Below are 13,192 nucleotides of genomic sequence, written 5' to 3'. Positions count from 1 at the left end.
CGCTTCGGATGCCATCAAGCGGGAGCTCTGGTCGTATCAGTCCTTTACTAACCAATCAGCATTCAGTAGCAGAATGCTAGCGTGTTATGGGCAACAACGACTCACCATGTAAGAAATCAAAAGGACAGAAGTACTCGTTCATTCAATTTTCGACCTATAATCCATGTTGAACATGCACAAACTACAATCAAATCGGAGATTTTTCAACGACAATCAGGCGAAAGAGACAAATTTAGCCGTTTAGCTCCATAGACTCCCATTCAACATGCACTCGCTCGCGATCCCCCCCAGTGGAACTCTGGTGGAACTGCAGCCAAATTCGGTACAATGGGGTTTAATAGGGAGTGGCAAGGCTCTCCTAAGGCTCTGCTAATGTTCTGCTAGAGATAGTCACGCGAGTTTTCGTGACGTTAGTGGCGTCAGTGACTTGGACGTTAGTGGCGTCAGTGACTGTGGCTAGCAAGTTAGCCACCGTTAGCTTCACTTTTCATCACAAAAACGTAATTTCTACTAAACCGTGCAATGGAACGTAAATCCCGATACAAGCAACTCAATCGCTACCAAGACTAAACTTTTGACACCTAGGTTGCCTATGTAGTCCAAATATTGACAAAGTTTTAGGGGTGGGAAAATAAATAATAATAATAATAATATATATGTGAGATAACAATGGTTGTGCCCTTGCCGAAGGCAAAGCACACCCAATAAGGATTTCTTAATTATTATCTCTAAAAAATATTCCAAAGTCGAGTGTCTGTTGGCAGTGTAATGTAATATTCGTCCGGGCGGCAGCTCGTGAGACTGCCCATCAAAAGAACGAAGGGGAAGTAGGCTGAACATTCCTCGCTGATATTATTTCCCTGCTCCAGCACACCTGAATCAAATGAATAGTATCCAAGCCTGATATTGACCATTCATTCAAATCAGATGTGCTGGAGCAGGGAAACCTCTAAAACATGCAGGACTGTGGCTCTCGAGGACCAGGGTTGGACACCCCTGCTCTACAGGTTAGAAGTTAAACTGGGTTCACGCTCAAGTTTACCTTTACTTCTTATCTTACTTTTATTTGCAGCTTCTTCAAGAAAATCTTCCCTCTCTTTTCTCCTCTGTGCTCGTCTTATCTTGGTTATGTTTGTGAAATGACTGTAGCATTGCCTGTGATAGCAAAAGTTGGCTGGTGCAGTACTAGCATCCTGGCTTTCTACTATGTCAAATCTCTGCACTGCCTCTTCAGCTACAGCACTCTCTATACAGTTCAGAACTTTCCACTGAAATACTGCATTTTTAAATTTATCCCAGCTTAGTGCAGAAAAGGGGACTATGGGTCCATCTCCTTTTGCCACATGCATGCAGCACTCCATCATTTACTCTACCAGTACTGTAATTTAAATGATGCATACTATGCTAATAAACGTACGTTCGAAAATTGTACAGGTTGTCTCGTTATTATGACGTTGGGATCTTAATACAAACAACACATTGCAACATTTTATGAAGTGGTGTGCATTTATTAGAAATCACAAATAAACAAGGACATCGTTTGACAGATGAATAAAGACTAGAATGATCACACATCTTAAAATTGTCAACGTTACCTTTACATTAACATTAGGGTGTATGACATTTTTTTATAGATAGAAAAACTGATAAATACACGTGTTCGTTTCAATGGGTTGGAGCTGTCGCAGCAGCAGTGCAATATGTCAATATTAGCTATGAGCTGAGTGATGGGTGAAACGGGTGTCAATGTGACTGCATCTGATTGGTTCATAATGTTCTTACGCCAGTATTACATTGTGTTATTGGTTGGACTGATTTAGTAGGCCACTGTGTTTGCCGGTGAGTTTAACAAACTTTATACGATGGTTTTGACAAAATGTGCAACTAATTTTGCTGGCAACAACCGGTTTCTCGTTAGAAATAATATAATTAACTCAACTTGAAAATTCCAGCTACTCCCAATTTAAATTATGAAGTTGAACAGATACGGGGCTTCGGCCCACCACCTATATCGCTGTCTTATAAGAACCCGTATCTACGTATGATGACGTTAGCACCGAGTTCCCTTTGTGCACACAAGGCACTTTGCCACAAAATTAATTCAAGCCAATAAGGCCATTGCACACTTAAGGCCTTCACACACGACTCTGAAATTCGTATCCGAAATGTTCGCACGTTAAATAAATACGACCTCACGTTAGGTCAATCGCGCTTAAACAATTCCTCCGAAACTTTCGTCCTTAAAAAAAAAGTTTCTGATCAGGTTCAATTTTCTGCGTTTTTCGCATTCATTGCCAGCGTTTTTATGTTTTTTTGGCAATTCAGAGCAACCGAATGTTGAGGCTGACGATTGCGAAAAAACGCATACGAAAATGTCGCACTCAGTATGCAAGGGCCTTAAACCGTCAAACGGAACATTCACGCGAATACAAGCAACTCAATCGGGACCAACTTTTTAGGGTTGGGAAAATAAATAATAAGAAGTACATATGCGAGAGAACAATGGTTGTAGGCCTACTCGCCGAAGCCTTGAGCACACCCAATTATGTTACTGTATTAGGCTACAGTGTCATTTTGGAACCTTTTAGGTCGGTGGTGTGTTGCAAGATTTTTCCAATGTAAAAAATTGTGCCGTGGCTAAAAAAAGTTTGTAATCGCTGAGCTAACGGTATGTCATTGATGAACACCATGTGCATCCCCTACCGATTAGGTTTTCAAGCCGCACTGCACAATGTTTAAATAACGTGGACAACTTAAGTTAAATGAAACGATAACTAGCTAACGCTATATTTGTGCATTTAGGTAGGAATATTGTACAACGAAAGTAAAAAAAAAATGTAATTATCATTAGCCATTATTAGCCAAATTACAATAGTGATGGAACGCTCGATACCGAGCTCACGAATCGGTATCAACCTTTCGAAACAATTTGTACTGATACAAACGTGTCGAGCGTGGCTTCAAATGGGCAAAAACCACATCAGTGTCGAAGTGACGTCCGACACGAGCAGCTGAGACAAACGGCGTTTTATTCAAACGCTTACAAGACATCAGACATCACTAATATTCGTAGGTTATAAGAGGAGACAGGCCTATTTACGGACACTACATTCATTGACAGAAGCAGATACAGATAGATTGCCAGAGCCAGATAGGCAGAGATAGATACAGATATGAGATAGTAGGTGTACACAAGCACATAGCCTATACATCTTTCTCTAGTTTTACCAGCCTTCAAATGTGGCCATCCCTTTCCTGGTTGCAAAAGCATGTTCCAAAACCTTAACCACTTTGGTTACATTGTCATATAGTAATATATTCTTTTAGCATACTTCTACTAAAACGGGGTGAGGGGATGCTATCTCACTACGTCTGAGTGAGGGGTTGCGCTCTTACCGCGAGGCCATACTCAATTAAACGTTGTAATTAATGTGATAAGAACCTAAAAATAAATATCATAAACGTAAAGTAGCAAAGACGTTACGTTGTTTATAATACAACAAGATATATGATAACATATTTTTGACACTTGCAAATCGAAACATTTGTCAAATAACCTTTATTTATCAAGTTGTCAATGATGATTATGAGACTGACGTCTCGAGGACTTGACGTCACTTGATTCCTTCCATCGCTCGATACAGTCGCCATACTATAAACTGACCAGCAGATGTCCCTATGGAGAAGATGTAACGAACGCTTCGAAAAAGCGATACTTTTTCGAGACAATTGTGTCAAATAGCTCGTTGCTTCGAAAAGCTTTGTTTCCCCCATCACTACCTTGAACTCGATTTCTTCTGAAAATATTTCTGGTTGATGTCAAAATGTTGGGGCCAGAAGTCCCTGCCGATGGAGCCAACGTGAATTTGTGCCTAGCACGATGCAGAGCATTAAACACTCGGTCAAACACTGCTGCAGCTGCAACTGGTTGCTCATTAGTGTCTTGATTAGTGTTCGTCGGTGAACGTGTCTCCGCCATAGCTCAATTAGCAATATGGCGATCAGCCTGTGCTGGTGAATTGTCAAGCTCCAGAAAGGCGCAGGAATTGAGCTAGGAGATTTCATTGGCTGAATTATTTTTTTTTTTAAATGGTGCAGTCTTCTGTGGGGTGTGGTCTTCAGCAGCTAATTTGCATGTTAACTAGATATCTTCTAAAGCCAATTTGCATGTTAACTAGATATGTTGTTGGCAATAGTTACTAGTAACTAAAGAATAGGTACTGGTATCTAATGAAAGGTTACTAGTAAAACAGGAATAGATAGTAGTACCTTTTGGAATAGATACTTGGAAACAAATAGTAGATATCTGTACAGGAGAGCCCCATAGAATACAATTGTAAAATTGGTCAATTTGTTACTAGTAAAACGGGAATAGATACTAGTAACTATTGGATTACTTACTAGTATCTAATGAATAGTTACTAGTAAAACGGGAATAGATACTAGTAACTATTCTTTAGTTACTAGTAACTATTCCGCCAAGAGATATCCAAAAACCAATAAGTACTAGTAACTATTGCCAACAAGATATCTAGTTAACATGCAAATTAGCTTTAGAAGATATCTGGTTAACATGCAAATTAGCCTCTGAAGATATCTAGTTAACATGCAAATTAGCTTTACAAGATATCTAGTTAACATGCAAATACGTTTTGAAGATATCTAGTTAACATGCAAATTAACTGCTGAAGACCACACCTCACAGAGGACAGCTCTACAGAGAAAATATCGACGCAAACCGATTTTAGAAATCACATATGTGTTATTGACGTGAATTTGAGAAGACTCGAAGGCATTTTATTGATGGAGACGATAGAAGAACTTGTTGCTAGTCTTTCAGAACTCCGAGCTCTCCACGCACTCGATGTCAATAAGAGAGCACAGCGAAGGAGAAGGGTCCAAATGCAGTGCTCCCTCCTCAGGCCCCTCCAAACCGGAACTCTCTCCTCAGGCCCCTGAAGCCGGAACTCTCTCCTCAGGCCCCTTTTTTCATGTGTATCCGAGGTATTAGCTCCACCGCTGGTCGGAGGATACTGTAGGCTATTTATATTAATAGGCTAACTTACATTGAACTTCGGTTTTAGCATAAGTCAATAGTGTTTAACAAAGCGGAAATTAGCATTGCGGCTAGCGTTAGGTACAGAGTTCTAAATTAACACCCTCCAAATGCGGGCTAAATTTCATTTTCATAATAAAAACTCGCTAGCCAGTTTGGCCGGTGATAGCCTAAATGAGGCATTTCATCAACGATACATAAGGCTATTTTCTCGGCATGGTTATTGTTAATTTATCCCCCTGCAGTAGCCTAAGTTTCCCATGAACACCGTAATCCTACGTTATTGGAATATGGAATATATGTTTAGTGCTATTACACATCTTTATGATTGAAGTGGTAATTGATGAAGCAACATTTAACATAAATACAAGGATGGATATTGATTTCAGATTAAGAGAGTAGTGTTGTTTGTATTATCAACGTTAAAAAATGAATTATTTCAGAGCCGGCTCTTGTTGCCGTGGAAACAATAAACAATAACACGAGCCAGCTGTTGCTGCTGCAAATGACCAACGGAAAAAATGTGATATTCTATAATGACCACTAGAGGACGCTAAACTGCCAAACCTATTTTCTATGCTTGCCAGGGTTAGAACAGTGATCATGTTTGTAATGTTAGCAATACGTAACGCTAGCCGCAATGCTAATTTCCGCTTTGTTAAACATTATTGACTTATGCTAAAACCGAAGTTCAATGTAAGGTAGCCTATTAATATAAATAGCCTACAGTATCCTCCGACCAGCGGTGGCGCTAATACCTCGGATACACATGAAAAAAGGGGCCTGAGGAGAGAGTTCCGGCTCTAGGGGCCTGAGGAGAGAGTTCCGGTTTAGAGGGGCCTGAGGAGGGAGCACTGCATTTGGACCCTATTGCAGCGAAGACGCCTTCTCAGATCCTCGTGTGTATGGTGGCCCTGAAGTGCAAAAGACACCCCCTAATATGAGTACATCCCCCCCAAATGAAAACCCTCCCCCCAAATAGGAATCAACTCCCCCCAAATAGGATGACTTGTTCACCTCCCCCCAATACAAAAACACGCTCCCCCAAATGGGAAACGACATTACATTAACTCTGAACGGAAAGGGTAGGTACTACAACGCTGATGCACAGTAACTAACAGGAAATAAGAAATGTATCGTTTTGGAGAGAAGAAAAATTAGTAATTCAGAGAGTCGCGTAGAGCTAATTGCAGCAATTACATTTTATTTTAATCAGGGACATTCATATGATGTAATATTAGATGTGCTCTTAACGTTTAACAACATTACAATAAGTATGCGCACGTTAAAAACGATGTTAAAGGAAGCAGGACTTTTCAGACGTAAAAACTACTCGTCCACGACGTCCGACGGACTAAGTCCGACGTGCCACAATGACCGAGTTACGTGGACCAGGACAGTTGTTTGGATATAGAAGCATGTGGCAAGTACTTGTACAAAAGTATAAATTGCGCGTTAAACGTTCCGATGTGCTGAGGTTGCTGAAAGAACTTAATCCACGGGGTACTGAATGTAGGACACGCCGTCGATTTTGTAGACGCATATATCACTCCATGGGCCCAAACTACGTATGGCATGTCGATGGATATGACAAGCTTAAACCCTTCGGTTTGGCTGTATCTGGCTGCATCGACGGCTTTTCTACACGAATTATGTGGCTTCTGTGTGGACCAACGAACAACAATCCATCTGTTATTGCACACAACTTCCTAAACTGTGTAAAAGGTCTTGGTGTGGTCCCCATGAGATTACGAACTGATTGTGGTACAGAAAACGGGACGATGGCAGTCATACAATGTACTCTTCGCCATCATCACACAGACCATTATGCAGGCTCAGCAAGCCATATGTATGGATCTTCGATGAGAAATCAACGTATCGAGTCCTGGTGGTCCATATTGTGAAAATCAAGGTAGGCTTATACAATTTTGCTATTTACTACAACATTTCCCATGCCATCTTTATATCATAGCCTATAATATACGACGGCTTAGAAATTAGAACTAGAATTTAAAAAGTCTGTGTAAAGTGTAAATTAAAATGAACAAGTAGCCTAATTTAGATTATTAATATCAACGTTGTGCTCTTCATGGCGAGAACTATCCTTCTCTCACAGTAAAATAATTCCTAATTAAGGTGCAGGGGGAGAATGTCCCCTGTGCTGCTAAATTAATAAATGTAAATGTGCAGCTGATCACACTAGCATACTTCTGCTTTTGTTTTACAAGAGCTCAGTTTTGGATGCAGTTGTTTGGGGACCTGGCAGATGCAGGACACTTTAATGGCAGCCATGAACACCAGTGTCTACTCAGATTCTGCTTCACCAGTGTCCTGCAAAAATACCTCGATGAGTGTGCTGATCTCTGGAACAAGCACAGGATTCGGCGCTCCCGACTTGCATCATGTCCTGGAGGAATACCAAATGAACTCTACCTTTTACCTCACAGGTAATCTATATTAATCAAAAATCATTGTGAGGCTATATATTATGTATAAATTATATAAATGTAACTATGCTGGGTAAGTGTACCAATCTAGCCTTAAACAGAACAGTAAAAGTTATGTATTCCTTTCCATTTTCACTATGAACCGCAGGTTTGCTTCAAGGGACTGTGGTTTGCTGTTGATGAAAGTCAATTAATGATGTTTCCTGAGTCAGTCCAGACCATCAACTCATGTGGCGACCCAGACATCCAAGAGTATCTTGAACTCTCAATGGAACAAAATACACTAGTTCAACCAGATAATTGGGAGACCGCCTCAGAGCTGTATATTACACTTAAAGGAATAGCCAGACTTTAAATGCTTTCTGTGAAACAGCTGTCGTACACAACAGAACTGAGCAGGATATAATCCTGAAAACTCAGTTTTACTCAGGCATGTAGCCTTGACTACATGCACAACACAATGCTCTTTGTATTAGATGACCCATTAATCTCAATAGTATATATGTATATCATATATAATAGTAATATATGTGATAAATGTTTTTTGTAATACTCCATCTAAGACTCAGAAATTAATGTTATTCACAATCTATAATGGCATTATCCTAAGACTTAAAATTTGAGTGAATGTGGTTGAGCTTCATTTTTCTGTATAAAATAACATTTAATCAATCCTTCCATTAAATGTATTTTATTGCTGCAACACCTAAGCATTTTCAATAATGCAAAAGCCTGCCAGATGCTGCCAAAGGCCTTACATGCCAGAGGGTCTTACAGATAGAACTTTACAAAGAAGATATTGCTCTAATTGAAAAAAATAAAATAAATTGTTAACCAGGTACTGCTTAAATGCATCCAAATCCTGGAGAATTTTCTATCCCAAAGTCAATATTTGTCCTAAACATGGCATATGATTGCAACAGAGGTAGCATGATAGTATTCGCACAAGTGTTTGCCATTGGGAATGGTGAGTTGGTTAAAAACTCTGTGTGGCTGTGGTACAATTCCAGCAGGTGGAAGTGATGACAGCCCTGTCGAAAACATCAACAAATCCTCGAGGGACATGGTAGTTTGTTGTTGTTCTGCAAGAAGAAAAACAACATTGTATTGCATTATTCACATGTCCACTTAGTCTGACAAATATGTATCAAGTAGAGACTTAAATGTAATGGTTAAAGGTATGAAACCAGGAACATTACATCGGAATTGATTACTGTCAAAATCCCTGACATACCTTCGCAATCAAGCAGATAGTCTGCCCAGAAGCTTAATGCTTTGGCTTCCTCCTGCCTCCTGTTGCTTCCTACTGGACTAAGGTCTGCTCTGAACAAGTTTTCGATGTCTTGAGCGGTCAGCTTCTTGTCTGAGTGGCACAGGATAGGAGCCAGCACACTGGAGTGCTGCTGAAGTGCTGTCAGAAACTGCAGGCTTTGAAGTCCATCTTTGAATCTATGCGGGCCAATCATGATGATGTATTGAGTGTGTGATGTGATAAGGTTCAAAGTTAAACATGTGTGACTGAATACTGTAAAAACGTTTACAAAACTGTAAATAATGGCGGATTAATTACCTTTGTACATCATGAACAAGGAGGGTCTCTTAACTATGGCAATTTTAAGATTTAAAAATATTTGCAAATTTTCTGCTTTCAAACATTACATGATTTCAAGTATTAGATGGTTAATGGAATATTACCTCTCAATTACACCATGGTTTCTGTGGATAATGTACCACATCAGGTACTCCTCCACAATTACATCCTTCTCTTCGACAGCGCTCACATGCCGGAAACACCCGGCGGTTTGAAGTGTGCTGTTCTTCAGAAGGAGGTCTCTCAAAGATTCCAAAGAATCTGCATTTTTTATCTTCCCAAAAATGAAAGAAATCCATACTATGCTTCCACACAATATACTGAAAATGAATCCTCTTTCTTGCTTATCTCCTCTACACTGTAGCCCCTAATTCGGTTTGATCTGGAAAAAAGATCAAATACTTCAGTGGAATTTCAAGTCCCCTTTAACAAACCTCATAGATCACAGAATACTTTATTTAAAAAATCTTAATATTATTTGCTGATGCCTTTTTCAGATTATGTATGATCTTGTTCCAAAACTAGTGCTGCCTTTTTGCAGGGTCCCTTTTCCTACCTCCCGCAGAACTTTTGCTATCTTGTCATCTGTAACATCTTTTACAGTGGCGTTGAAACCAGCCTTCCCTATGATGCGATTCACAAGGTCCTTTGAGAGGAAACCTGGCCCTGGTACTCCATGTACCACTGACACAGCAATCATCTTGCCTGCCAAGAAATACTCGTCTTCCCTAACAGCTGTTATGCAAAGTATAGAAGTTCACATACAATCAATCACCATGTCATTTGTGAATGTTACATGACAATTAAACAGTTAGGATAAGAAAAGCATTACATTAAGCGGTTGCTTAACAGTTCAAGGGTTTCATAATTACCTGTAGAACTGTGAACAAGGTAACGGCTTTCTGGAGGTCCATCAGGAGGAGGAGATTCATCAGGAGGGTAAGAAATTCCCTTCTTGGATTACCTAAATCTATGCCCTCTTCGAAAGTGCCGGCATCATCTGTGAACTTTACAAGCATGTCTTGATTTTCAGAGAAGGTCCCACGTTTAAACCCACGGACAGCTCCATCCCATACATTTGACCTGGCTATGTTGAACCTGCTGACTTTTTTGTGGTCGATGGCAAGCGCCAAATTTTCAATTATGTCAGGCACTGATACACTTGTATGCCTAAAACATAAAAATGGTTGTTAGTTATGTTTTTAAAAAGCTGTTAAAAGCTCATCTTAGGATATCACAATTTAAGCACAAAAGAAAGATCACTTCAATATAATATGCATTCATTACATTGTATTAAACTAACCACTGACCACACAGACACCAGTGTTAAATAAAAAGTTTTAAAAAGTTGTCTTGTTCATTTTGGTTTGTGTCAGTTATTCACTTACTCAGTCGGGTTCTCAGGGTTCTCTAGGACATCCTGACTTTTTCCAGTATCACTGAGATCTACCTCCTCGTCACTATCAGTAATGACAATCGGTGCATACAGATCTGTGTAAATGCTACAAAAAGCACACATTTAGTACACGCCTTTATGCATACACTCCCACTTTCTTTTACAACTAAAACACACCTGTATAACGTGCAATTGGTTGCTAAATGTCCTGAAGTACTTGGAATGGCATCATCTGAATGAGGTATTATCTAAAAAATAAAGAAACAAGATCAAATAATGTTTAACATTGTGGTTTTAATATTTGATTTCAAATATACAGTTTAAACAAATTTATGAAACTACATTTGGCCTGTAAACAATTCATAGCATAATACACACACATAGTTTGAATTGGAATGTGACAATTAAGCTCAAATAATAAATTACTACCTTTGATGCTGCACTCTCATGAATCTCTTTCACATTTGGAGTGCTTTCAAGCTGAGGTTCAAATGGCTGAAAGTGGTGAATCCATAGTTGGAATAATAAATATGTTTTGCATTTGCTGTATTGTGAATAATATTTCTGAAAAATGTCACCTAAATGTAACGCGACACTTACCAGTGTGTCAGCATTATCAAACTCAGCAGCAGTCCTACTTCATTGTCAGATTCGGAATTCTCTGAGAGGTGTTCATGATCTGTAAAACACAAAACCAAATATGTGGGTATAGGCCTAGTGTTGATTATAAACTGTGTAATAGAAAATAGTACAGACTAAATTTGTCACTGACCTTTCAAGTCTTTTTCAGGACATATAAAGAAGTTCAGTCGTTGATAGGTCTTGCCTATTTCTTCTTTGTAGTCCTTAAGTGTAAAAGGTTTTTGTGTCCCTGGGACAGTAGTGACTTGTGATCCGTCTGGATATAGAAGGACGTACGGCCCTTCATCCATGTCTTTGTTGAAATCCCTTATTTTTTTCACTGCTTGCGTGAGGAGTTGTAGTCCTGTGATTTCAATATGTGTGGTCAATACAAGAGTTCTCCCACGTACTGGCTTCAAACCCCCATTCTGCATTGCCATGACTCCAACGTTTATATGCAAGAAAAACCATAAGCACTATGGCAGCCACTGCATCGTATGATTATAACTGTTTCATACACAGCTTTATTAACTCAACACACTGCTCACCTGTACGTTCTTGTGTTTCTCCGTTTTTTTCCCTAGCTACCTTTCTAGGCAAGGAAAGGTTAGATCTTTCTTCCGATTTCTTCTTGCGGTAGCTCATAAACTGGTTTAACGTTGGGTTCAGTAACACTGAAAGCAAAACAATTGTTGCTAGCTATCGTTAAAATGACCCAAGTAGCTAGAATGATAGCTAAGTATACCCTGGCCAAGCTAATTTAGCTAGCTAAATAGCCAGCTGGCTAGCTTTACATAACGTTACTTGAAGATGATTCGTTCATCGTTTCAGTCATTTCTTTTGGCGTGCTGGTTTCTTTTAAAATCTGCAACCCTTTGCCACAACCACTACAAAAATTCGGCAGATCAGCAAAATGTTTGCCACAGTAAGGGCAATACATGCTTGCGACGTTTACAGTTTTTATTTTTCTTGGCGCCTGCTATTCGCTTTTCTCCGGGCTCATTAGAGTGACATATTGGGCATCCAATCAGCGTTGTACCTACCCTTTCTGTTCAGAGTTAATGTAATGTGTTTTTGAGTTAGTGTAATGTCGTTTCCCGTTTGAGGGAGCGTGTTTTGTATTGGGGGGAGGTGAACAAGTCATCCTATTTGGGGGGAGTTGATTCCTATTCGGGGGGAGTGTTTTCATTTGGGGATGTACTCTAATGTCGTTTCCCATTTGGGGGAGCGTGTTTTCGTATTCGGGGGAGGTGAACAAGTCTTCCTATTTGGGGGGAGTTGATTCCTATTCGGGAGGAGTGTTTTCATTTGGGGGGGATGTACTCATATTAGGGGGTGTCTGTTGCACTTCAGGGCCACCGTACGTATGCCATCAGGTAACTTTTGGATTTCGCTTTAACATTACTCGTACAATGGTAATATGGTGGTTAGCCAAATATACCTTGTATTAGAGATCCCCGTAGGTTATATTCCTTAAACTAGCTTGCTTGCTGGCGAGCGCTAATGTTATCTACCTAGAATACAGTACCAGGGCTTGGTTTATACTTATCAATATGTCTAGCCACAGGGTGACCAAAGGCAGGCTAGGGGAACTCATATTAATGTTAAATAATCTCATAAAGTGAAATGTTTATGCCTTGAGACCTTAACAAAACAATCACCATGGCAATGACTACACAATGGAACTTGCATTTAGCTTAGCTTAGTTCTAACAATAAGGGCCAATATATGGTTATGGTGTTGCATGACAAGTTATTGGCTATCCAATCAGAATATGCAAAATGTGTGTCATTAAACAGTTTGTGATGGTGCCCTTACCTGTGTTGCAGCTGGCTAAGGCACACTCTCATACTCTTGTGTCCTGTCGCTCCCCACTCTCCTATCTGAGGCAAAGGCTACTATTTGAATGTAGTTCAACATTTGTGTCCTGTTTTTCATTACTGCAGGTACATGGATGACCTCCGCAAAGCAGGACGACTGACATTATCCACCTCTGCTGCTCACCAGGCTGCTGCGCTGCTTTTTGAAAATGGCGTGGGCACAGATTTGGACGTAGAAGCTGGGCAGTGCTCTGTGCCGTC

General features: G+C 39.9%; 1 protein-coding gene and 1 long non-coding RNA gene across 6 annotated transcripts; one reads left to right on the top strand and one right to left on the bottom strand.

Moving 5' to 3' along the window:
* The first annotated feature begins 6,152 nt into the window (after window positions 1–6,152).
* Window positions 6,153–8,191, top strand: LOC146234416 (uncharacterized). Its single transcript, XR_014741789.1, has 3 exons — window positions 6,153–6,968; window positions 7,285–7,503; window positions 7,652–8,191. It is a non-coding gene; the product is annotated as an uncharacterized LOC146234416 (long non-coding RNA).
* LOC146234415 (G2/M phase-specific E3 ubiquitin-protein ligase-like) lies at window positions 8,179–12,173 on the bottom strand. Of its 5 annotated transcripts, XM_084689840.1 has the most exons (11): window positions 12,155–12,173; window positions 11,660–11,785; window positions 11,263–11,475; window positions 11,091–11,169; window positions 10,920–10,985; window positions 10,668–10,738; window positions 10,483–10,596; window positions 9,967–10,264; window positions 9,199–9,368; window positions 8,738–8,952; window positions 8,179–8,585 (listed from the first exon to the last, which is right to left on the bottom strand). In XM_084689840.1, exons 8-11 carry the CDS (start codon window positions 10,111–10,113, stop codon window positions 8,401–8,403), a joined length of 717 nt encoding a protein of 238 aa, XP_084545966.1. In that variant the 5' UTR covers window positions 10,114–10,264; window positions 10,483–10,596; window positions 10,668–10,738; window positions 10,920–10,985; window positions 11,091–11,169; window positions 11,263–11,475; window positions 11,660–11,785; window positions 12,155–12,173; the 3' UTR covers window positions 8,179–8,400. The 5 variants fall into 5 exon arrangements, 4 of the variants coding, with proteins under 4 accessions (XP_084545966.1, XP_084545965.1, XP_084545967.1 ...); XM_084689839.1 differs by lacking the exon at window positions 12,155–12,173 and having other exon boundaries at window positions 11,660–12,126; XM_084689841.1 differs by lacking the exon at window positions 12,155–12,173 and having other exon boundaries at window positions 10,483–10,554; window positions 11,660–12,126.
* Between the last annotated feature and the right edge of the window lie 1,019 nt (window positions 12,174–13,192).

This window comes from Hypomesus nipponensis, chromosome 23 (assembly GCF_054491055.1).
Source record: "Hypomesus nipponensis isolate SF chromosome 23, ASM5449105v1, whole genome shotgun sequence".
Classification (NCBI taxonomy): domain Eukaryota; kingdom Metazoa; phylum Chordata; class Actinopteri; order Osmeriformes; family Osmeridae; genus Hypomesus; species Hypomesus nipponensis.
Note: the sequence above shows the minus strand (reverse complement) of the source record. Positions and strands in the feature narration are given on the sequence as shown.